Source organism: Lygodium microphyllum, chromosome 9 (genome assembly GCF_053477565.2).
Source record: "Lygodium microphyllum isolate KBCC chromosome 9, Lygodium_microphyllum_v1.1.10, whole genome shotgun sequence".
In the NCBI taxonomy this organism is placed as follows: domain Eukaryota; kingdom Viridiplantae; phylum Streptophyta; class Polypodiopsida; order Schizaeales; family Lygodiaceae; genus Lygodium; species Lygodium microphyllum.
Window position 1 is genome coordinate 20,392,571 of NC_141143.1, and position 27,158 is coordinate 20,419,728.

Genomic DNA, 27,158 nt, shown 5'->3' on the forward strand with positions numbered 1-27,158 from the left:
AATAGCCAGAAGGATAGTAATGTCCTTTGTGATGTGACAAATAGATTATTATATAAGTAATCTTTAGGTGAATCTATATGGTAAGCATGATGTATAATAGTATGTATTCACATAATATTTTGTATCATTAAAATTATTAGTTTATTTGTGAATTACAAGTTTAAGATTCTTTAGTGGTAATTTTAACTAAATTATTGGACTTTAATACTATTAAATAATTTGATTTAATATAAATAATATTAGAGTATTAGTTTTAAGATATGCTTTTATCAAAGTAGGTTTTCTTTATGGAATGCTTTGCTATTTTTTTTATATGATTCATTTTTAGCTTTTCTAGCTTTCTTTACAAAAGTAGCACAATCGCATGCAAAATAGGAGAATAAGGTAAAAACTTAGTTTTATTATTTCTCCCTTATTCGAAGTTGAAATCCAAAGCTTTTAGATTCGTTTTGGGGGATTTTATCACGTTCTGGACATTTTGCTAATGTCAAAACATCATGATTTGGAATCACCACATAAGGCAATGTTTTGTGTAAAATCCATGGAACCTTATTTCCATAGGAAGATGCAAATTTGCTGTATGAGGTAGCACTAGCATGAGATTGGCCATCCTTGCAAATTTTCTTTGTGTTATCAATTAGGGACTATTGATTTTAACCCCTAGAAAATGTTATGGAATTATATTTATCATGGTATTTTTCCGGAATTCACTATGGAAACAAGTTGATTTTATTTTTATGTATTGTATATTTTGTTTATTTGCCACATGATCTTTGACTTATTGCACAAGGCGCACATATGATACTAGTCATATTATGCATGGTAAATGGACGAAATGATATTAATGTGTTTTGTGTTATGGTGAGCAACTTATTAGATGGAGTCATGCGAATTATTATTTTGGGATGCACATTTTAATGTGTGGAAATTATGTGCTTTATAGCATTAAAATATTATTAAAAATTATACGTTACCTAATGTGAAATTATTATATTTTGTAGGTGCTTAAAAACGTAAGGACTTTTTATGTGCACATGTACAATAGATTTATTTTGGATGTATTTATTAGAAAGGTTTAAATATTATTTTTTGTTGTAAAGTTATTTAGAATAGGGTGTGCTAGATTTATTTATACAAAAGCGAGTCATGTAAAAAAAAGAAAAGCAAGAACACAAAAAGATACCTTCAATGTATTTTAAGCACAAAATCTTAATTCAAATTTATGAATACATGCATGAGGGAGGTGCTCACCCATGCATAGGGAAATTATACCCAATCTTGTATCATGTATGCTTTCTCAAAATCTTAACAATCCATAAGTTTGGAGATCTCTTTGGTCTAGGAAACCATAGTTTCCTTTGTACATCGTACGGACAGGTTCGTACGGTATGGTTTGTACGATACCGCACAGTACGTATCCGTACGAATTCATACATGATTTTGCACCTGTTTGGGCCACATCGCCTGCGCGTCTTGCATCCCACGTCACACATTTCCTGCACCCCCGCTTTTACTCCGCCTGCCTGCATGGCACTTTTTGGGGGGTGGGAAGCCTTAGATACCTCACCCCACTCCCTTTTCCAGCCATGCACTCTCCTCCCCAGCCCTCTTTGGATTCCTACTAGCTAGTAGCTCTCTCTTTGACCGTTAACCCCTCTTTGACTGTTTGAACTTTGGCCCTTGTCTCATCTACAAAAGGTGCTCCTCTCCTCCATGCTTCCACACCAATTCAGCAAGCACTTGTGACTTACCATTCTCATCTTCCTCTCTTGGATCTTGATTCTTGAATGGACTTGTGATTTGTCATTCTCAAATCTCACCTCCCATCCCCTCTTTCCCGAACCCTATCGAAGCATTTGCCATTCTTAAATCTCATTTCCCATCCCCTATCTCTCACTCTTGCTCTTTCAACTTTACCCCAACCCTCGCGCCTCCCAAGTCTCCCTCCCTTTTAACTTTCAAGACTCATCTTTCAAGAGTCGAGACTCAAGTATCTCTCTCTTGTGCAGAGGCATGGAGGCAGATCAGAGAACCACGCTCACCCACACCGATACATGACCCTGCAGTATGGCATGGATACGCACAGAGTTTATATCATGTACCCGCACAGCCGCTGATACCCACACCATATACACCGAGACCGGGTATTTCATCCTTTTTCACCACTAGTATGGTGAAACATGCTATCTCACGGTTACAGCATGGCCGCGCTCGAGACCAGTTTGATCTTCAGGCAGAGCATATTATATATGGCAGAGACACATTGGCTCCACTCATTGCTCACCTCTTCAACCGTGCATTGTCTGAGGGGTTCCCTGACTCGTGGACAGAGCACACCATTGTACCTATCCACAAGTCCCGGGATCCTATGGATCCTAACACATATAGGACCATCATGATTGGGCCAGTTTTGGCCAAACTTTATGGCACGGTGATGGAGGAGGAGCTCAGCACGCTGGCAGAGAGAGAGTGCATGCGCGCACCCGGACAGGCAGGGTTCGGACGAGCATTTTCTACCATAGACCACATCTTCACTCTCCGTTGTCTGATCGACCAGACATGAGTGAAGAAACAGAGATTGTATTGTTGCTTTGTGGATTTCCGCAAAGCCTTTGACACAGTCCCGAGAGAGAGGCTTTTCAGACGCCTACTTGATCTGGGGGTGGATGATGACATGATGTGGGGTATTTATGCACTATATGAGCGGGTTACTGGCAGAGTTAGATGTCCGGGAGGTATATCAGATCCCCTTGTGAGCACCATTGGTGTGAAACAAGGATGCCCACTCTTACTGACTCTATTTGGGCTATACATTGATGAGATAGCAGAGTTTATTCAACAGCGAGCCGGTGGAGGTATAGATCTCAGTGGAGCCACAGTTCATATCTTACTATATGCAGATGACATTGTGTTGGTCTCAGATTCAGCTCAGGGATTACAGCAACATTTATTAGCATTGGATGATTTTTGCATACAGAGAGGCATGACAGTGAACCTTGGTAAAACCAAGGTTCTTATATTCCATACATCAGCTCAGATACGCAGACAGTATTTTCATGGCAGCAGGAGGGAGTATTGAGGTCACTGGATCATATGTATATTTGGGAGTCACCTTTACAGCAGCTTCAGGGATTTTCTCGATGACACAGGCAGGTCGTGACCACCTCACTAGAGGATACTCAGCATTGGCTCTTATGGAGCGACAGTGTCATCAGGCACATTTCCAGAAGCACCGCACCAAGGGGTGGCTCTTTGATACTCTAGTCACTCCAGCACTGCTGTATGGAGTAGCTATATGGGGGCCAGGCCTTGCCGATTATGTATGGACATTGATGGAGAGACCTCAAGTGATCATGATATCTAGATTGATTTGCAGCAAGGCCTCAGTCCCACATGACATTGTGCGAGCAGAGCTTGCCACACCGCTCATGCTAGTCGAGGCATTATTTCAGACAGTCTACTTCCTACACAGATTTCAGGATATGGACAGAGATCGCATTGCATACAGAGCATATATGGCATCTCAAGAGATGGCTCGAGCGGGGGATACCACATCATGGTATGCACAGACTAGAGCTTGGTTTGACAGACATGGGCTGGACATTGATAGACTCCCACCTCTTCTATATGATACTCAGGCTCCCACTTACACCCTCTCTCTCTGTGAGAGGAACAAAGTCATCAGACAGGAGATATGGCATATTTATATACAGAGGACATGGGTCAGCCCTGCACAGCCACTGCCACCAAAGATGGCACATTATTATACACATTTCTTGAGCATATCAGAGCAGGGATTCATAGAGATTCCGAGATATATGCAGATCTATATGCCACATTGATTGAGAGTTCTTATTGGACAGCTCAGGGTATCATCACATCAGCTTATGATTGAGAGTGGCAGAGCCAGTGGCATCCCACGGGAGGAGAGGATATGCCCCCTTTGCAGATCAGAGATGGAGAGTGAGGAGCATTTTGTTCTCAGATGCCCGACATACTCAGAGTTGAGATCTAGATACACATTGAGCAGCTCACTTCAAGGATGTATGACTGATATGGATCAGAGATCATTTGGCCGTTTTCTGGGAGAGGCATGGCACATCAGAGAGCAGAGCACACAGCGAGTCCCAGTCAGAGAGGGGCCCACCCAGACGACTATTACACAGGTCTTTCAGACAGATAGAGTGAGAGCTACTGTACCAGCCTCCAGCCAGACCTCCAAGCTCACACTACAACAGGCTGAGGACCAGCGTACCCGACACCGCACGAGGATTCGTGGATTTCGTACCCCACAGCCATACCGACAGGAGATCCGGAGGATTCTTGATCTACATCGACAGCAGACTGAGATCCGACGACACTCGACACATTGGATCTCAGATCTCTAGTTTGCTCTTTCTCCACCACCGATGTACCACATCTTGCATCCAGGAGGGATCACCTGCTATTAGCGACTTCGACGGCTGCTACTACATCCCAGGATAGTATATCTCCCTGCATCTGTTACATATACACATCGCATCACTTTATCACAGCCGACAGTTGTTCCCCTATCACAGCCGACATTTGTTCCCCTTTTGTAGCCATTATCTGGAGTACCAGAGCTACATACGCACATACACATACACGACACTTATCACACTCACAGCACCGTATTTTCAGTTTCCAGTTTTTAGCTTTTCATTCAGCACTTTTATTTTGGATAGCTGGACCTCATCAGTTGTATCACAGTTTGTCTCATAGGCCAGTTTTGGTCTTTAGAAGACGTTAACATAACTTTCTTTCTCTCTCTCTCTCTCTCTCGCCTCTTTATCTGTCATCCGCACCATGACTCCTGAGAAGCACGAGGCATTCAATTTGCATGAGATCCATGTGGAGAGGGACACAAAGAAGTCTAACTCCCACCACTGGACATGCAAGTATTGCAAGAAGCGCTATATAAGTGGTGCAACTCGGCTTCTCCAACATCTTTCCAAGATGAGGGGGCAAGTTGCTCCATGCAAGGAAATCCCTCAAAACATTGCGGAGGAGATTCTTGCCAAGATGAGAGGGGAATCCACAAGAGGAGAAGGAAGTGGCTTATCGGCACCAACTCCTATGTCTACTAACGAGGAAGCATCCAATGTGGGCATATCTTCAACTGATGCGGGAGAGGCCTCTACCATTGGTGGTGGGGTCTCCACATCTGCATTCGGCTTCGGTAAAAGACAAAGAGTAGAGGCTCATGCGGTGCCGGAGAGTCAATTGTCTCTCTCTCAAGCTCCTGGTCATGTGCGTGGATTAGAGAAAGGCAACCACATGCAGACATTGAAATTGCATGCACGATGATTAAGTGCAATCTTGCATTCAATGTCCTAAAGCAAGAGCAATGGAAGAAGATGGTAAAAGTCATTGCCAATGTGGGTCCATGTGAAGGATGGACCGGTGTCACATACAACGACATGAGGACCAAAAAGATTGATGAAGAGAATGAGAGGATTGATAGAGCCCTTAATCCTGTTCGGGCCGCATGGATAAAATACGGTTGCTTCATTCTCACTGACGGATGGAGTGATCGTAAGAAACAAGGCATCGGCATCATCAACATACTCGTCTCATGTCCACTTGATACTTACTTTCTGCGGGCCGTAGATACCGGCAAGAGGGGAAGAAAAACGACGGCCGCATTCATCTACCGCTACATTCGACAAGCTATCATTGAGGTAGACATTGCAATTTGTGTTTTAAATTTGTTTCACTTTCTTTCATTATGACAATATCATGATTCATAAGTGAAATTTGATTTATACATAACTTCTAATTTGTAAATTGTGGTTGTAGGTGGACCCCTCAAATGTGGTCCAAGTTGTTACCGACAATGCATCGAATTGTCGGCGCATGGGCTGTTTGCTTGAGACCGAGTTTCCTATGATTGTGTGGACTCCATGTGCAAGTCATTGTTTGGACTTGCTCATGGAGGACATTGGGAAGCTCAAGTGGGTGAAGAGGATGGTTCGCAAAGCTACATTAATCGTCACATTCTTCACAATAAAGGTAAAGGTGCTTGCAATGTATCGTGAGCATAGCACACTAGAGTTGAAGAAGCCTTCTTCAACTCGCTTTGCTTACATGTGGTTATTGCTGGAGCGCCTTTATGAGGTCCGGTCAAATAGTGGTGTCCACTCTATGGAATGAGTGGAATGAGCATGAGACAGAGGAGGCTAAAGCCATGCAGCGCTTGTTCCTTAATGAGCAGTTTTGGCAAAAAGTTCATGTTGTTGTCATTGTTGTGATTCCCTTTTATAGGGTGTTACGTATGAGTGATTGTGAGGGGTCTACCATGGGCCTTCTCGATCAGTTCTTTAGTGCGGCCTTGGTGGAGGCACGTGCTTGTACAGTGATCACAGAGACATAGCGTGCACATGTTTTAGAGATAGCAGAGAGGAGTTGGGCGTGGATGCATAAGCCCATTCATGGTTTTGCCGCATTGGTACATCCGGCCTACAAGTCACCGGTAGTCATGGATGATAGAGAGTTTTGTTCAGACTAGCTTTGCTTATTTGACTCGTGTGGTCCCTGTGGATAACCACAATGCAGTGCTAGAGAAGCTAGGATGCTATGCAGATCAGAGAGAGCATGTGGCTTTTGCTTCTCCCACTTGTTGGAGAGAGTCACTTGTGAAGCCTTTATATTGGTGGCAAAACTTTGGATACACACTGGAGACCCTTCAGCCCTTAGCCATGAGGGTCCTTGCCCAGGATTGCTCTTTGGGTGCATGTGAGAGAAACTAGAGTGCTTATTCTCTCATTCACACAAAGATTCGCAATTGGCTTAGCACACGACAGTTAGAGCGGCTAGTCTATTGCCGCACTAACTTACGCATGATGAGGGCTATGATAAGCATAGGTAATCCGAAGTAGGTAAAGTTTAAACACTTAACCATAACGTTTAAAATTTTTTGTTTTAACTTTTAAACTTTGAACTTTGAAGTTAAAACTTTATACTTTACAATTTAGACTTTAGCATTTACAATGATCAAACTTACGTGCATCACTCCATTGCGTAGGTGAATGTTGATACATTCAAGTTGACAGGCAACACTCTTCGAGTATACATAAGGAGCTGGACGAGGAGGAGGAGATGATATTTGCAGAGCTCTATAGAGAGCTTTTAGCAGCAAATACTTGTGACACTCGCAGTCAACGTGCTTGTGGGCGAGGAGTTTGAGTAGGTGGTAGCAGGGGTATGGCCATTCGACGTCCTCCATCATCGAGGAGGGGTGGTTCGAGTGGCTTGCAAACATATGTAAGGCGGGGCTCTAGTAGCTCACATCCTGTGCCTCATGATGACATCCCCCCCTTGCTTACACAGCCACCACCTAGGGAGCCATCATTTGATGATGATGGTAACCTCATCAGTGAGGATGAATATGAGTGTATCTCATCATCAGATGCCGAGGAGTCATCTTCAGACTCTCTTGATGAGCACTCAAATGGTTCTGATGATGATGATAGTGATGCCTCATCATAGATTCATATGACACAGGTCTCTCTTTTTTGTTGTATCAGATATAGTAGACTATAGTTGTATCACATGTTTTGCCTAGCCCATGCGACCGCGATGGTCACCCTCATGTATTCATCTTATTCTGTAATGAAATGGCTATTTCCACTTTAAACATGTATTCTATGATCTATCATTTAATGATTTATGATTTTTGTTATTAAAAAAATCATCTTAAATTTTTTTCGTACTAATATCGTACCGTACCTTATAAAATCATAAGGTACCAATTAGTACCGTATTTTATCGTACCATACCGTATTGTACCTTTCGTACCTGACAACTATGATTTGGCCTTTGAATACTCGGATTGATTTGTGCTTTGCAGTTAGTTTGCTTTCCACCTTTATGACTGAACCTAAGAAAGTTCATTGAGACAATGAGAATTGCATCGCCTTGGCACAAAATCCCGTCTTCCATGCTAGGACACAACATATAGAGATCTAGTATCACTACATTCATGAGAAGTTCTTGGACAAGACCATTGATGTGGAGTGTTGCAAGAGGTAATGTGGCAGATTTGTTTACCAAGGCACTTCCTCACGCCATTCTTCTTCATTAACATTTCAAATCCCTCAATCTTATGCCGCATCCAAGATCTAGGAGGGGGTGTTAGAGATTTGGTCATCCCCAAGATGAGCAGAGGCATGTACAAGGCAGTTTAGGGCAGATTATGGAGTCGTACCATGTTCAGGAGCAGGTTGGCAGTAGTTTTAGCAATCGCCACTAGTATGGTCCAAGCAGGTTTTGACAATGTGGACTAGGTGGACAGTTTATGCCACATGACAAGCAAATTTTCACTGTATTTTTATTATTTTTTATTGTTTTATTTTGTCAGCCAGTTCTATTATTTCTTGCCTATTTATGGCAAGCCTGGCTGTGGCTACAGTGACTTCAGTTTTTTGCAGGTTGAGAGAGAACTTTGGCTGGTTATTCGCACAAAACCCCTTGTATATATCTGTCTTCTGTATTCCACATACATTCTCTGGAGCCTTCAGCATCCTACTATCTCCTTCTCTCTCTCTCTTCGCTCCATGTTCACTTCTTTCTTTCAATCCAGCCATACGCTTCTGACATTAGCTACTATAACCAAGTGGGTATATGCCCAGATGACCCTGCAAAGACTACCTTTGCCACACAATGGAATACCTTGCAATACAAAAAGCTCACTTTTGATCTTGAGACAGCTCCATGCACATTCCAATGCAACATGACCATAAATTTCCAACCATTCCTTAGTAAAATTTTTCATATATTTTTAGATGACTTTTTGTCTTCTCAAGTGACAAGGGAATGACTCTATTTCCAGCCCTAGAGTTGCATCTTCTTGAACTAGAGAAAGTGTTCAGAGATGTAAAGAAATTAGCCTGCCTCTTAATCTAGGTAAGCAACACTTTCTCATTACTAAGGGGACCTTAGTTGGACATATTGTTTTAAATGGCAACCTCACCCCTGATTCCAATAAATAGAATGCACACTCCAATATCAACTAAGGCAGTCCACTACTTGGGTGGGTAACATCAGATACAATTGCTGTTTTATGAACTATTATGTACACATTGCACATCCTTTTTCCCAATTCCTTGGTCCCTCTATTGGACTACGACCTTCCATGTACATATGCATGCTAGCCTTATAGCAGTAGGGGCTGCCCTCACATATCCTAACTATATAGCCATAACTGATTGCTATATCTATCATGCGAATAGATTACTTAATAAGGCTGAATGCAAGTACTCCATAGATAATTTTGCCATTATCTTTTGGGTACTCATTTTGTCATTATCTTTTGGGTTCTTTTCTGTCATTATTTCAAACCATGTGGCTCTAAAATATTTTACTTAACAAATCTCAACTTTCTAGTTTTGTTTGGAGATCTTTAGGAGGGATGTGATTTTGAGTTATGGATTCACCTAGCAAAACATCATGACGTACATAACATCTTAGCTGTGTTACAAGTGGAGAGGCATCGCCCCATGAAGGTCTTGACCCCAACTTCCCCAACAACAAGCATCTTTGGATTACTGCCTCACTTTCTGAGGTAGAAGTAGTATTGGCTTGGTACGAGCATAACACGTTTATTGGCACATGCCTTGTTCCTGCCCAGCACTTCTGCATCAGATAAGCATCTCCTACTCAATACTCGACCCTATTAGTTGGGCAACAATCACCTTTAACAATAAGGTCAAACATCATTCTTTGAAGATGTGTATATCTACATGAAGTCGACGACATTGTCCCATTCACTCATTTCAACCTTGGAGATAATCAGTAATTAGCCCATGATACAACCTTTAAGATCTTACCATTTGGTCTTTGCTGGTGTTGTTCATTTTAGGATTGCAAGCAACATTTCCAAAGATGCAATTCTTGCCAATGATGTGGACCCAAGCTTACAAAGAATGACTACCTTCCATTCCAAATCTCCAAAGGGTAGCAACCATTCGCACATGGATCTTGAATTTCATGGGCCTAACGTCACCAACCACCAAAAAGGGCAACAAGTATGCTTTCCTACCACCAAATTCACTACCACAAGTAGGCCAAAGCATTTATCTACAAGGACATGTTAGAGGATTGACACCTCCTCGACAAGCAGTCAAGCTAGGTAGATAGCGTGGGTAAGGGTGGACATTGTCATGGACATAGTTGCAATAGTACCACATATGAAAGGGTTCATACTATACCATACTATAGGTACTGTACCTTATGTATTAGTACCATAAGGTACCAACATAATGGATACTACTTTTCTAGTCCAATTCCCACTTTGGGATAAGTTAAATGCTTCTTATACCAATACGGTTCTCTTATGGGATTTTGTTGTTTGAGATTCAAACAACTTCTCTACCCTTTTTTGTCAAAAACAAATTAGATTTTAAGTAGTTTTTAGGAGAAAATTAATGTATTTTTATCGTACCGTACCTTTAAAAATATTAAGGTACCGTTTAATAAAACCATATTTTATCATATTGTACTGTACAATATTTTTCATACCTGACAACCATGATTGCAGGCAGTTCAGCACCATTGCGGACAGCAGCAGGTGGGTCGGGCAGGCAGTCAGCACCATTGCAGACAGCAGCAGGCATGGGTCGTGGGCAGGTGGGTAGGTGGGCAGTGCACAGGCAGCAGGCAGCAGGCAGCAGGCAGCAGGCAGCAAAGCAGGTTGGAGTGCCACATGGCATCCTGGTTGTCCTGCTGCTGTCATTGACACTCTGTTCCGCTACTGTCCACATGCCTCTGGTGGATATCTCAGTTTGTGGTGCTGCTAATCACCCTAGTGCCCTGATCAGCTATCTCCTCCAGTTGCATTTGCTGCACATGAATTTACTTCAGCCTTCTTGGAACAAATCTGCAGCTAGGCAACATAATCAGGGGCTGCGTTTTCAGCCCAACCTGTCCATACAACTGCTGACATCACCTTCAAACTGTTGGCTGTGCATTTACTACCTGTATTTGCTGTCTGCACCTGCTACATAGCATCTCCACATCATCCAGGCACTGTCAGCGTTCTTCGAACTACTATATACCTCATCACATCAGTCTTCTCCAGGTTCAGCCCTGCATTTTCACAACATTGCAGGTTGCACAGCTGCTTTCAGCCATTTACAGCAGCTGCTCACTTAGCTGCAGGCTGCTTGCTCAGATTCAGGATCTAGTCCATTCTGAGACATGGAGGTGTTGAGAAAAACAACGTACCAGAGAGACAGTAGGGTTTGCAGGGTGAAACACAGAGTGTGTACAGCAAACACTGAGAAAGAAAAGAAACTCAAAAGAACACGATGATGATGCACTGAATCATGCTATAAGGAGAAAAGCTGATACAATGGAACCGAAGCTCAAAAGATAACTGCACTGTCCTGTCTGAATCAGGCAGCAGCACCTGTAGGGAATCTGCATAGTGAAGGGAGTGAAACGCAGTCCTCCGGCAATAGGAATAGCAAAGATGTATGCTGAAGGTGAAGGACAGCTGTCGAGGGACTAAAGTGCAGTCCTCTAATGCCGTCTGAGTGGAGAAGAGTGATCACCGGCTGCCGAGGGAGTAGAATGCAGTCCTTTGACGCTAGGAGGAGAGCCTGGACTGCAAAACGCAAATGCCACATGATGGAAGTGGGGGCCAGGATGCCAAACACAAACTCCAACAGCCTCAAATGATGACACCAACTATAGAGGGGGTCGCAAGTCAAAGCAGAAGCCACCAGGATGATCAAACGTAATGTGGAGAGCCAGGAGAATATGACACCAGCTGAGGATGATGACGTCAGATGGCTAGAGGCCCAAAACGCAAGGTGTGGGGCCTGTTGGGGAAGACGCCAACTGTGGGAAAGGCCTCCAGAGGCTGAAACGCAAGCAAGGAGTGCCTAGATGATGGAGAGAGACTAACGCCAATGGATAAGGATGGTTGCCAAGGTGTAAGAGTTGTCGCCAAGATGTGAGGATGACGCCAGCAGATGATGGACTCCAAAACGCAAGTAGGGTGATGGAGATGGTGAGGAAGAAGCCACCAACCCGAACCTCGATGTCCTCCTGCAAGAGGTGTGGGGGCAATGGAGAGGCTAGAGAGAGAGTGGAGGGGTGTCTGATGACAAAAAGAGAGAGGTAAAGAATAAACAGTGAGTGTACTGAATGTGTGAAGAGGTGGCCTATAAATAGGCATGCACAATCTAGGGTGGCATACCAATGATGTGGGCGCCCACTGATAAAGTGCTCAGAATAAGGGCGCCAGCCCTTTTTGGGGCTGTCAATGCGAAACCCTAACTAAAGGAGATGAATTGAAGAAAATGGTTTCTCAACAAGAGGTTCGAGGTTTTGTATTCACTTTGTATAGTGTGTTTTCAGCATTCGTTCTTAGTTACTCTACACTATTGAGTTCTACTATTCTATCATTGTGTTTTGTCGTACACTTTGTGGTTATCTTTTGTGCTTGAGTGTTTCTTTACAGGGCTAGCCTCCCAACTATCCCATTGGATGTGAGAGTGTTTTCCTAGCTGCAACTTGTTACAAACTTTGATCTGTGGGTTCCAGATGACAAGATGTCTGTCACACTCTCCTCCTAGCATGCTAGAGGCCGCTACCACAAACATTGCCAGACCCATAGCAAACTAGGAAGGAAGGATGATTTAGGGATCTAGGGATCTATGTAGCATGGTCGGTGTTGTAGTGAAGATCCACATTAGGGATGGTCTCCACCCCAACCTAGCCAAGGTCCAAACACTAGAAAACCCTCCTAGAGGAGGACTTTCCATGTCTATCCACCTAGGGTAAGCCCTCAGACATCACTTGATTTGATTTGGTGGCTCGTGAAGGTAGATTAAAGGGGAACATAATGGTAGAGCTCCTCAATCCAATTAAAGAAGTGTGGAGTGAAAATATTAATATTAAAAGAGAGCATACTGATGTTGGAGATGTTGACCCTATGCATATGATGGACATTTACAAGCTCGAAAAGTTATGGGACTCATGCCATAGTGGTGATGTGAAGTAAGATGTGAATATGGATATAACGCTTAATAGAAACCTTTGTCTACCAAGGTAGGCAAATCTGGTCTCTACAAAGGGAGAGTTTGAAGGGTAGTGATGGTTAAATTACTACAATTGAAGTAGCAATAACTCGAAGGATAAGTGAAGGAAATTTGGGTAAGCATGGTAGGCCAAGAGATATGGGATCCAATGGGTGATAAAGTACGAGTTGTCATTGGAAGAGACTGACTTATATGAAACGATGTTGTTGCTGAAGCTGAGGCTCTCTATATTACAGCTTTAGGTGACTTTTCATAAACTATGAAGACAATTATCTAGTCTGAGGCAATGATATGCACACTTTCAGCTGATTAGCAATCAATTGGCACCAAGATACTGTCACCAAACAAAAAACACTTGAGTCACTTGAAGTTGGAAAGATGCTTTTAAACGACTTTTGTCATACTTGAGCTCCTAGATTCAGATTGCAACCCCTGTAGTTATATACCTGAAGTTTCTTAACTGCAACTAGTGACTGGATAATAGCTGCTCTCATGAACTCACAAATACTCCTCAGTTCCTCTCCTTGAAAAGATTTTGGATCCCCACTCAAGCTGCACGAAAGTCAATGTATTTTAAGGACAACCAGACCATGTATTGTTTTTCACACTAAGAACACTCAAAAAGAGCTAAGTTAATCTGCAAAAGACACAAAATGCAATGAAAGACGTTTAACAGTAAAAGCTAAGCCTCCCATCTCAACTCTCATAATATTCATTGCAGACCTAGCTGTTAGCCGAGCCCCTCTAGGTGCCCCCAGATCAGTAACTATTGGACATATTGACTGGTAATACAGCTGACTAACTAAATCCAGAGGACCAAATCAAATCATTTTCACAATTTAAGAACAAAATCCACTAGATGAATATCAACATCTATTTTCACATCACACGTTAATATACAGAGAAAATCTGAAAGGAATGGACAAAAAATGGTAGAAACAAAAGCCTGTATTACGAAGACTCTGCCTGGCCTGCTTCCCCATGTCACATCTCCCCTCATCCTGTTCTTTCCCTTCCCTTTCCTCCAGCTCATGCCTCTTTTCCTGACTAGCTGCTGACTCATGTAATGCTTGGGCACTGGACCTTCGCTGCCCCCCCCCCCCAAAAAAAAACAAAAAAACACTTTTTGTCCCTGCTGCTGCTCCTTCCTCTCTTCTTTATAACTTTCACACTATTGCAAACACAATAGGTCTGTCCCCCTTTTTTTCTATACCTATTCCATCCCCCTCATCTTTCCCATCTTTTTTTCTTTTTTGCAAATAAAATGTGGCTGATTATATTACTCAAAAAAACCGATTACAGCGGAGTGCTCATACTCAACAGACTAGTTGGAGCTGATGCAAAGTCACAAATTGGGGGGGGGGGGGGGGGGGGGTTATCGCCAATTGGGGCTGCCTGCCTGCATCACGAAAAACAGGTCCTGGCCGCTCCAAGTGCGCATGAAATGACATCGGAGCTCCTGACAAGCCCTGGACTCGCCTTGCACCTGATCCCATCGGCCACGGAGGGAGTGGATGATGGAGGGTCTTTCCCATCTACATTCTAGGCATCCCAACAAATGACAACCCATACATTTCTGTAGCATAATTTCATTTTGCCTCATCAAGCAGAGTATCATGGGCTTCCACTGCTCACCCAAGATCCCAAGTAGCTAGCACACTCCTCACTGTAGTTACCGCAACTACCTTGTCATACTTTTACACTAACACCCTTGATTATGGTTGCGTAGTTTCATTTCACTTTTGTACAAACTACTAAGCTAGGTTGAACACAAAAAACACAAACAAAAAAAAACCAAACAGAAGGTCTAAGTCCTATACGACATTTCATCACCTTTGCAATCATTGTAAGCCCTTGGGCACCATTGGTCCAATGCCTTGAGTTCACTAGGGTGACCTCTTGAACGACTCAAAAGAAGATATCCATCGCCTCTACAGTCTTGGTAGGTCCCTAGCAGTAGTCCTGAGCAACATTGTTGGTCTCATGCCTTGGTTTCTTTGGGGTGGAACCATTGGATCAAGACAAGCACATTTTTTTCACTCACTACTGTTAGATTTGCTCATTGCCCCATCCTCACAAGGTGCCAGCGATAATCCATGGTGCTCTAAGTTGTAAGGCCCCCATTAAGAGGAGAAACCATGTGTGAGCCCAAACATTGGTTGGTGGGTCTTGACTTGTATGTCAAATGATTTCTATGTGCATTGTGACCGGATAGCAAAAAGGTGACTTTTATGGATCTAGCCTTTGGGTTAGATAGAGTAATTATGCTGGTAGTAACTCCAAGCACAATGCATCGTGCGAGGTGTAGGAGTTCTCAAGGATCCCTATTTTGAGGTTCAGAGCCGCTGAACTAGCCCTTGGTTGAGGAATCGTTGGCCCCCCTAAAGAGGGTCTGGGGGCATTGCAGGTAGATGGTAAAGAGGATATTGGAATATTCCTTGGCCGACTAGGCAAGGTTCATAATATGGTTAGACCAACCAACCAGACTACCTTCCCAAGCTATAAAAGGAAGACCCCTCCATAGCCATCATCAATCTATCTGTTGATTCAAGACAGCACATGTTGATTCACAATTGCACTGTTTATTACTCACAGCTGGAAGCTTTGACAGAGCTGTGATGACAAGTTGCTAATCATATGATGGTACCTCTTTATTCGCAACTACAGCCCAAAAAATCCCACCATCCATGCCCATAACTTCCATCTTTCATAAAATATGACTAGAGAGCACGTTTACTTTTTCAAATTCCGGCACACCATAAGAGCATACCCAATCTGCCCCCACACTACCTCACCGTCCACTAACTTCTCGCCCTCCCACCTTCAGGTTCCTCAATAGCTCTTTTGTTCCACCCTCTTCTTCCTCCTTTTCTGTCTACCACAGCCCCTCTCTCCCTCCTGTCAGCCCTTCTTTCACCTCCAATCAAACTAAGCTAGTATAACCTTCCTTTGCCCCCTGCCCCGCCACCCTGGTGTCTCCAAAATTCAGTCCCCTCCTCCAAACCTCTCTCATCATAAACTTCCTGTCTCTTTTGTCTTGCCAACACCCTCTCCCTCAATCCTGCCAGCCATTGTCTCACCTCTCATGTTCTCATCATAGAACACCCTTCCTGGTGGTGGCCCATTCACCTACCCCTTTCTCATACCAGCCCTTTTGGGTACCTCTCTTTCCTCAGCTTGCAGGACCTGGCACTAAAATGCACTGCTACAGCTGCCACACACCCCCCGCCCAAAAAAAAAAAAAAAAAAAAAACCACCCCAAATCTTTTCTCATTTCTCTTCCAGCCCCCTTAGTTATCCTTCCTCCCTTGTTAACAGCAGGGTTTAAAGTAAAACATTTTTTGCATACTCTGAGGTATTTGGATGGTACGAAGTTGGCCAAAGATGACATTGTTCCTCCCATTCTTCCCTTGAGCATGCAGCATGTCCTGCAACCTAGAAATTCATGTACCACTTTTGAATTAGCACTTGAAAGGATACCCTAGTTGTTGCAAACTACCGATGCATCAATACACATACTAACCTTTTGTGATATTAAATTTGAGACATACAGGACATTCTAACCTTATATGGACTTTCCTTTTATCAGTCATGCAGTATGAAATAGAGCACAGTTGTCTGAATAAAATAGCACACATATGGCATCAGGCATAAGTAAGCTTAATCCACTTTCCTAATACTTTGTATAGTTAGATGCAAGCATTTCAAACCATACATTCACATTGGTATAATTTATTGTTCATTGTCTCAGGTGTGAAAAGCCTAAAATTTATCACATTCTCAAAGGGCAAGGTGTACATACATTATCAAATTTTACTGCTCAAGAATTCAAAACTGCACTGCAAGAAATAAGTAGATCTCTTAGTATTGCACATGACAAATACATGGATTGGCAATGATCATGGATTTCGGAGGCTTAAGTCATGAAGACAGTCACAAGCATCAAGAATAAAGTTCTTAGACGGTTCTGATTCTAACATCAGCTAGGGCCTGTTTATTTCCTGAAACATTTTGCATAAGCTGTAAAATAATCAAAATTCAAAGTCACAAGATCAAATCCAAACATAAAATTTACAACTCATAAGCAGGGCTACATGCCCAAAAAGAAGACTGACATGATCAATCAAAGCAACAACAGCATGCTGCTAATGTACCCCAACATTGAGGAAACTAGAAAAAAATGATGCAACAGCCAGAGAAGTAAGCCAAAAAGTGTATGTCACATAACAAGGAAAGGAAAGGAGTGGGACAAAGAGGGAATGCCATTCCCAGATAGAATTCGACTGAAATCTTATCCTTTGCATCTTTGAAAATGGACTTAGATGGCAAGCTCACAAGAAAGGACATCAATCTGATTGAGTATGCAAGATCCTTCCGACAAAGGATCAGAATGGTTGCTCAATGCAAAAGGAGATGGGACATAAATCCCATCACAATCACTTGTACAGTGAAGAGGTGGATTTATCAGGCTTCCCAGTGGAGGCCCCTCCAAAGGCTCCATTGGAATCTGGGAGAGTGCATTTGGAAAGACTCTTATTACATGCCTCTTAGCATTTCTTTTTGGCTATACCATTGAGTTACAGTTGAAAATTCATCTGGATAACATCAAAGCGAGGCATCAGATACACAGTATGGGCACAAAGGCATTTCTTAACCTTTCCCATCTAACCTCTAGTGAGATTGAATGATAGATTCAACCCTACCAATATTTGCTCTACCTTTTGTAGGTTTCCCATAACACAAGCCTGCAAAGGCAACACCTTTAGAACTACCCGAAAGCTCAAGAGGTGTAGAGGAGAGCTCTTACGCTGGTTCTTTATGATACTCATAACAGCGTGATAGTTACCTAAGTCACAGGAACTAGGAAGCTGCCGTTTGGCTCAGAGATATTTCATGGAGCCTTTTATGGAACTAAAAATGAACTTAGGATGACACAAAAACTAAGAGGAGGAAAGGACAGTATTGTGGTGCCCAAAAAAAGGTTGGATCTAGCAGGTTTTCAAGGCGAAGGATTTGTTTACTTTCTAGGAAATGGTCAAAGGTTTTTCCTTTGGGTAGCAGCATTTTAATTGAGACTAAAGCGATGTTTAGGAGCTTGTCGCACCACACATATATATTCCCATTTTTGTCCAATGATGGATACACCTATTGAAACCAGCCTTAATAGAGAGGGTGGTGATATACCTGATTTGCAGCAATTTAGAACAAGTAGTGAGATGCTACTACTGAGTGCATACACAGTGCACACACAGCCTGTTGTACATTTCTGCCCTGATCTATTCAGTTTTCACAATTCATTCTTTCTTCACACGGCACGCACACTCTTTTTTTTCGTGAAGATAATTGCATTAAGAAGTAAATATTTACAATAGACCATCAGGTCAGCATAGAGCTAACAGACATAAACTCTCTCTCACTGGAAATATTTACATGAAGCCTGCAGGCTGAGATCTCAGAACAACCTATTACATGAACAGTACTAATAAATCACACAGAAGGAAATATTTACAATATCCCATCAGGTCAGCATAGAGCTAACAGACATAAACTCTCTCTCACTGGAAATATTTACATGAAGCCTGCAGGCTGAGATCTCAGAACAACCTATTACATGAACAGTACTAATAAATCACACAGAAGGAAATATTTACAATATCCCATCAGGTCAGCATAGAGCTAACAGACATAAACTCTCTCTCACTGGAAATATTTACATGAAGCCTGCAGGCTGAGATCTCAGAACAACCTATTACATGAACAGTACTAATAAATCACACAGAAGGAAATATTTACAATATCCCATCAGGTCAGCATAGAGCTAACAGACATAAACTCTCTCTCACTCAAAATATTTACATAAAGCCTGCAGGCTGAGATCTCAGAACAACCTATTACATGAACAGTACTAATAAATCACGCAGAAGGAACAGCTGGAGTAGAGCGAACAATCGCCAGCCAGGGAGCAGCAATATCTGGAAGAACAAAGTCAGCTGACATAGAAGAGATTTTCCATAACACTAATACACGGACACGGGCCACATGCCCATGGATGCCTGATGCTGAATCAAAAATAAAGGCATTGCGAGTATGCCATATATGCCATAGGACTGTCCATCTCAGGAAATGGAATAGGCAGGAACAATCTAAATGCAAAGAAGGCATAGAGGGCATATTTTCCATAATCCACAAACGAACTGGTATGTGGTGCTGAGTTACCGAGGACCACACTCGGGAAATGAAATTCCAGATCTCTCGTGCAACAGTGCAAGAGACAAAGAGGTGAAGCAATGTCTCATCACATATAGTGCAGAAAACACAACGACCTGCAGAGATCTTTCGGGCACGGAGCACTTCTCCCGTTGGAAGACCCCCAATGAGCAGCCTCCACATGAACACCTTACCCTAATATGGAACCTTAGACTTCCAAAGCTGGATAAATCTTTCCCGCCACTTGAGACACCATCATTTTGTTGTTGCACGCTTATGTTTTTCCACTCAGAGGGGACATTTTTCAAGGAGCACTACTCAGTTGAATGGAATATGATCATAATCAACCTGTTATTACAAAAGACATTTTATACTGCAAGAGAAATCTAATGATTGCAGCATTATACCTACAAAGTCTAGCGTAAAGATTGAGGGATAAATGTCATGCAGCCTGAGGAGTCCGATGGTGACTATATCTTAGCAACCTCTTCATGTGATGCCTCTCAGCAGCTAACCGGTCTATGCATGCACAGTATTGGCTCTTGGATTCGGGTGCATCTTCTCATGTGACCCCCTACCGTGAGTGGTTTCATACCTATCGCAGTGTATCTGGTAATTGTGTGCTTAGGTGATGATCGGTCTCTTGCTATTGTTGGCATTGGTGATGTCACTCTACAGTTTCCCTTTGATAGCACTTTTGTTCTACATAATGTACGTCATGTACCTACCCTGACTAAAAGCCTTATGTCTACTAGGTAGCTTGATGTGCAGGTTATCATATATGCTTTGGTGATTCTGCACGGAATATAACTTGTGGCAGTCTTGTTCTTCTTGGGCATATATCACTTAAGGGAATGAAAATGCTTAGTGCTTTGCAGTATCTTCTGCCTTTTGGGCCACCAAACGAACAAAGGGTAAAAACACAAGTAAACAAACTCACTCCTTAAGTTTTTGATTCTTTATGTGACTTGAAGTAAAATCCAAATTGTATATTATAAATTTATTGCATTTTTATTGAGTTCAATTTAATAGTGCTTTGGATCCAGCAAATAGGAACACCAATATGATAGATAAACATAATCCCCATTCACCCCCCTCTTTATTTCTTCAATATCAAACTCCTCCTCATTGTGTCACATGGGCTTGGGAGCCTTCTCATTGGTTCACAAGCTAATTAGCTCTCGAGAAGAAATTCTCCTTGTGCCACATAGAATTGGAAGCCTCACTCTTAATTGGGGAACCCGAAGGAAAAACTCTAAATCTATAGTACTTTATTTTGGTTGTTGGCCCAGTGAACTCTTGAACCTCCGTTTTTGGCCCCGAACCTGTTCTTTCCCCCAAGCCTAGATTTGAATTTGAAACTTGTCTTGTTGCAAATCTTTTTGTGGCCAATCCAACAACCTTGAGGAAGCCAGTACTTCTCCTTGCAACAAATTTTCCTCCTTACAATATCGGGAGGACGCCAAACTACAAAACGAAGCATCTCCTACCATGAAGCAATAAAATGAGAAAGGATAAAAGACTAGGAGACCTTAATAGGCCTCGTAGAATTAAGCGCATGCAACCAGAAGCATGCTACCATGAAAGATGCCAATTTTTTCGATGAAGAATTTAGCAATATCTGACCAAGGATGACACTGAATACATAGACTCTGCAAAAGGTATAGCCTCAAAGCGGCCATATGCAAATTAACATCCAACAAAGCTGCACCCCCCATCCTTTTTAGGGTAGTCTCTCTCTCTCTCTCTCTCTCTCTCTCTCTCTCTCTCTCTCTCTCGCCCGTCTCCGTCTCGCCCGTCTCTCCGTCTCGCCCGTCCGTCTCTCCGTCTCTCGGAACCGTCACGCCACGCTCGGAGTCCCCAAACCCCCCCCCCCCCCCCCCCCCGGCACCGACTTGCTCCCGCCACCGACGTGCTCAGGCCCTCCCGCTACCGACTCGCCCCCGCCACGGCTCATCTCGCTCCCGCCATCGCTCTACTCACCTGCTCCCGACATCACGCCACGCTCCGTCCAAGTCCCCAAACCTCTCTTCCGGATCCCCAAAATCCCCAACACTCCCCGTCCGAGTCCACTGAAAATCGGACGCCCTCTCGTCCGACTCGGACACTGCCACGTGGACTAAACTGTCGGAGTCTCCACAATCGGACGACGCTCGTCCGAGTCTCCGCCCTCATCCGACTCGGACACCAGTCCCTCGTCCGAGTCGCACAATCGGATGCCCCCTCTCCACGTGACCACACGCCTCGTCCAAGTGGACAACCGGACCATACCATCCGAGTCGCCGGACCACGCACGCCAGCCCGCCCCGGCCATCGCCCTCCCTCCTCCCTCGACAGGAGCAGTCGCCATCTCTCCTCTCCTCGTAGGCCCCGGCCTCGGCACCCATATCACCCCACCGCCACTAGTCCTGCCCATACCCGACTTTTCCGCCACCTCCCACCACCGCCCATCACGCATCCGTAACCACAATGAGGCCGGATGCCCACATCCCCTAAACAAGCCCCGGAACCATGAGGAAGGGATGGGCTCGAGCAAGACATCCCCATCACCAAGCATCCGCACAAGGGGGGAGAAGAATGAGAAATACTCAGTGATTTGGAGCAGCATTGACAAGGTGACAGACTACCACACAAGGAAAGCCATGGAGGCCCTCCGAGATGTATGTAAGGCGCATGACCAAGACATCAGCAACATCAAGGAAATCATGGCAGCAATGTGCACGGAAACTGCACACCAAATCAAGGAGGAAATAAGCACGAAAGTGCAAGAATGGAAGAACGAAATCTACACCGAGATTACATCACACTTCACCTCCTGGAAGGTGGACATTGAAACGTCCCTCCAAGAGAGAAACAGGGTGATCGAAGAACTGAGGCACAAGCTCGATGAATATAGAAACCAGCTGGACCTACTCAAGAAGGAGGAAGGAGAAATCACCGAAACAACGCCCACCAAGGTGCAATCCGAGATCAACGAGCTGAAGACACAAGTAACAAAGGAGCTCAACACGTGGGCGAATATAATGAAACAAGCACAAGCTGAAGTGGCCGAGAACTCCAAATGGATTGAGGTAGCCAAGAAGTCACCAACAAAGAAGGAGGAGTTTGTGAATGCAGCACTGGAGAAGGAGAAAAGGAGAAAGCTTAGAGCGCTCCACATCCGGGTGGTCGGATGGAAGGAAGGGGATAGCCCCCTGGTAGATGCCCAACAGATATGTGAAAAGCTAGGAGTAGAGGACACTCAAATAGTGGAGAATGCATGGCGTGTAGGGAAAGACCTCACCAAGGGGAGGCCTCTTATCCTCAAATTTGCCAACTTAGAATCCAGACGAGCCTTCCTCTCTAAAAGGACAGCTCTAAAAGGGAAAAAAGTCTACCTGGAGGATGACCTCACACCCGCACAGGTGGCACACCGTAAAGAATGCATGCCACGGATCCTGGAGGCTCGCAAAGCGGGAAAATGGGCAGTATACAGAGATGGTCGGGTCATCATCACAGATAAGCGCCAATGACGGGGCGCGGCCTATGAGACCCACCTGAGTTTTGCAGTGTGGAACTGCAACGGAGCTATGAAAACAAATGCAGGATTATTCCAGGAGACCACCGGCAAGGACATCGTCCTCTACACAAAAACCCACCAAAGCCCAGGCACCTACTTACCAGACGTGAGGGGATATAGATGGGAGGCGGCATGCCGCCCTAGAGCACGAACAAAAGGAGGGACCCGAGGGTCCGAAGGGGTGGTTGTGTTGTACAGGCAGGAGCTACAGCCCATGGTGGAAGTCATGCGGAAAGATGAGGAAGCCCGGTTCATGTGGATCCGAATACACACAGATCGCCCCCGAGACATATACATGGCGGTGTGCTATTTCCCACCAGCACACTCCCCATACGCATCACCGAAGGGCGAGTCACCATACCGACCACTGTACGAGGATATCATGCACTACTCCAGCTTGGGGGATGTCATGTTGGCCGGAGACTTCAACCCACGCACAGTACAGAGGCAGACCCCCTTCTTCGAGAGCGAAGTCCACATGTACAAAGAGATCGCACCAGATAAGATAGGACTCAACCGGGCATCACGGGACACAGCTGAATGCACAGAATATGGTGAACACCTACTGGCGTTAGGGGGGGCACACGGATGGGCCATCCTCAACGGTCTCGACAGATGGCCCGAGTCGGATGCCCTCACATGCTTCCCACACAAGCACGCGGCCAATTGCATCCGACGGGGGGCACATGGAGCACCCACACAGAAGCTGGGAGCAAGCACAGTAGACTATATCCTCGGCCCTCTATCACTTATCCCCGACGTCCAGTCCTTTAAAATATCACCTCGCCCACTCGCAGTGGCTGCCGACCATGCATACCTACAATTTGACATAGCATGCAGGTATGACCTAACCCGCCCAGCAAGCAACCCCCCAAGATTCCCCAGGTACCACTTTACCAAGGCTAACTGCGAGTGCATACTCCGACCATCTATGGAGCCTGCAAGAAATGAACCCCCATGCACCACTGGAGGAGGTCACACACAATTGGCGGGCACACTACACACCTCAGCTGCCGAATACTTCCCCCACACATCCCCCTCCCCCCACCCCACCCCTCCGAACAAGAATGTCCCACAGAATAGCTGATACGACGCAGAGTGCAGGGAAACCCGGCTCCGTCTTCAACAGGATGAAGCACGGGGAGTACACATGCATAAACAGGCACCCTTGATCTTCCATCGCCCAGTGCGACGGAAGAAACGAGCCTACCTCTCCAAAGTGGAACACTAATTCTACCAGCTATTCTTAGGACAGGACAGCAAAGATGCATGGAAGGCGTTTCACGAACCCCGAGCCTAGACGCCCATCACCTCCCCGGACACTTGGCACGCATATGCAACCTCACTATACCAAGTACCCAGGCAGCCCCAGCTACCCCGGCCCCCAAGGAGCAGACCCAGATCATCCACATTCTTCAGCACGGGGCGGGTTCGGGACGCCATTGATAGACTCCAAAATGGCCGTGCCCAAGACCACGAAGGCTTGGTAGCAGAGCATTTGACCCATGCTAGAGACATACTGGCACCTCTCCTAGCACACATGTTCAACAGAGTCCTATGCGAAGGCTTCCCAGCCAGTTGGTTAGCCAACACCATAATACCTATCCTGAAGGCCGGAGACCCCATGGTTCCCACGAACTACCGAACAGTCATGGTTGCCATGTACTAGCCAAGCTCTATGGATCCATACTGAACCACGAGCTGAGCAAGTGGACAGAGCAACACCAACACCGAGCTGCAGGACAAGCAGGGTTTAGGAGGGGGTTCTGCACCCTTGACCATATCCTCACACTGAGAGCCATCATAGAGGAGGGCAGAGCACATGGAAGACAAGTGTACTGCTGCTTCGTGGACTTCCGCAAGGCCGCAAGGCCTTTGACACAGTCCCACGAGCGAGGCTCACGCAGAGACTACAGTACTGGAGGTACCAACCGAAATACAATGGGGGATACTGGCACTATACGAATCGGTAACGGGCTGAGTTCGGGCACCGGGAGGGCTGTCAAAGGAGATCACCAGCACCATCGGAGTCAAGCAGGGATGCCCACTCTCGCCCACCCTATTTGGCCTCTACATTGATGAGATCTCAAAGTACATAGATAGATTGGGCGAGGAGGGATCGAGCCTGGGAGGGACACTGATACCTATCTAACTATATGCGGACGACATAGTCTTCATCTCTAGCACACCCGAAGGGCTACAGTGCCAACTGGACGCACTACAGGCCTTCTGCCAAGACAAAGACCTAACTGTGAAACTGGGGAAAACCAAGGTCATGGTGTTCAACACGTCAACCCAATGGCTCCGACGGTCGGTACCCCCCTTCACATACGGCGAAGAAACCGTGGACGTGGTCCAAAGATACGTCTATCTGGGGATTACATTCTCTGGACCGAGTTTTACCCTGAGAAAAGCCGCGGAAGATAGACTAACCCGAGGCTATGCAGCCCTCGAGTCAATGGAGAACCAATGTGCCCGCATACAGTTCCAGGAACCCCAGACAAAGCTCTGGCTTTTTGACACCTTGGTCACACCAGCCCTCCTGTACGGGGCTCCCATATGGGGGTCCAATCTCTACCACACGCGGAGGGCCCCACAGGATCAGCCATGCCTAAGGAGGAGGCCACCTATGAGGGATGGGAGCTGATGGAGAGACCCTTAATACTTATGATCTCACGGATGATCCGAAGCAAGCCCTCCATACCACACGAGATCATCCGCGCAGAGCTGGGGGCACCGCCCCTCGTGGCTGAGGCCCTCTTCTAGACTGTGACCTTCTTGCGCCGAATATGGGACCTGCCCTGGCACCGGTACCCCAGACTCGCCCTGAAGTCATCCAAACAGCTAGCAACACAAGGGACACTGAGTGCTGGTATGCCGGAACAGAGACTTGCCTACGGCTCCATGCCCTGCACATGGACCACCTCCCCCCACTACAATACAGCCTAGACTGCCCACACCTGGAGCTCAGCCGAGAGGAGGTGAATTGCATCATTAGAATGGATATCATCGAGACAAACACAGCCACAACATGGGTGATCCCCACGTCAGAACTAGGAACCAAGAAGGCTTTCTATCGAGAGCACTTCCTGCACATCTCCCCGGATGGCTTCATCACCCGCCCAAGCTACATGGACACACACCTGTCTCACGGGGTCAGAAGTGCCATCAGACAGATCCGCACGTCCTCACACCAAGTACGGGTCGAAACGGGCAGATACGGGGCCAACCCCCTCCCCCCGGAAGACCGAATCTGTCAGCTCTGCTATCTTGAGCCAGAGACGGAGGAACACTGTATCTGTAGATGCCCAGTGTACTACGAAATCCGGGGACGCTTCCACTGCCTATTCAGCGAAGGATTCGGACCACTCTCCAAGGTGATGGAATTCAAAGACCAGAGATGCCTGGGGCTCTTTCTACTGGAAATACGACACCACAGAGACCACCTCCTCCGAACCACGGAGCGAAGACAAGGAGCCACCAACCAACGCACACTCAACGACTTCTACCAAATACCAGCTACCCTCCCCACCACCGAGCCCCTGCCAGCCCAACCGGCCTCCCGGCCCCAGGGGACCACCTTAGAAATAGCCACAGCGAGAGGTAAAGCCCGGCGCCCACGCCCCGCCGGCCCCCGTCCCCACAGAAGACACTGGTTGAAGATACAAGGGATACTACGCCGCCATCGGAGGGCCTTGCCCCGCCGCTTTAGCCTCTCCATGCTAGACTGACCCATGCGGGACATCTTAGGATGAACACCCCAGGAGCAGTTCCACACCGCACTGGGAGTACCTCTAGATTGTATCTAGTCCAGATATCATTTTGTACCTACTCAATTTAGTTCAACATAGCATAAATGTTAGCATCTGTTACATATACCCATCGCACCACTTTATCACAACCGACAGTTGTTCCCCTATCACAGCCGACATTTGTTCCCCTTTTGTAGCTATTATCTGGAGTACCAGAGCTACATACGCACATACACATACACGACACTTATCACACTCACAGCACCGTATTTTCAGTTTCCAGTTTTTAGCTTTTCATTCAGCACTTTTATTTTGGATAGCTGGACCTCATCAATTGTATCACACTTTGTCTCATAGGCCAGTTTTGGTCTTTAGAAGACGTTAATATAACTTTCTCTCTCTCTCTCTCTCTCTCTCTCTTTTCTCGATTTGTGCGTGTCATCCTTGCGCAGGGGCCATGCTAATCTTCTCTGTATCGTTCCAATTTTATCAGATGTCTCCGAAGAGACACACACACACACACACACACACACACACACTCTCTCTCTCTCTCTCTCTCTCTCTCTCCACATC

At 45.4% G+C, this 27,158-nt stretch overlaps 1 protein-coding gene and 1 non-coding gene across 9 annotated transcripts in view; both read right to left on the minus strand.

The window, feature by feature from the left end:
- The window catches only part of EMB2820 (Cytidine/deoxycytidylate deaminase family protein), a 225,124-nt gene that overhangs the window by 38,125 nt on the left and 159,841 nt on the right, over nt 1–27,158 (minus strand). For all 8 annotated transcript variants that reach the window (XM_087684387.1, XM_087684384.1, XM_087684382.1 and 5 more), the window contains 2 exons: nt 16,417–16,502; nt 13,514–13,619 (listed from right to left, as the gene is read on the minus strand). In XM_087684387.1, the coding sequence (XP_087540513.1) occupies nt 13,514–13,619; nt 16,417–16,502 (192 nt within the window). The remainder of the gene's footprint in view (nt 1–13,513; nt 13,620–16,416; nt 16,503–27,158) is intronic.
- Nucleotides 26,992–27,094, minus strand: LOC148030847 (U6 spliceosomal RNA). Its single transcript, XR_015692046.1, has one exon. It is a non-coding gene; the product is annotated as a U6 spliceosomal RNA (small nuclear RNA).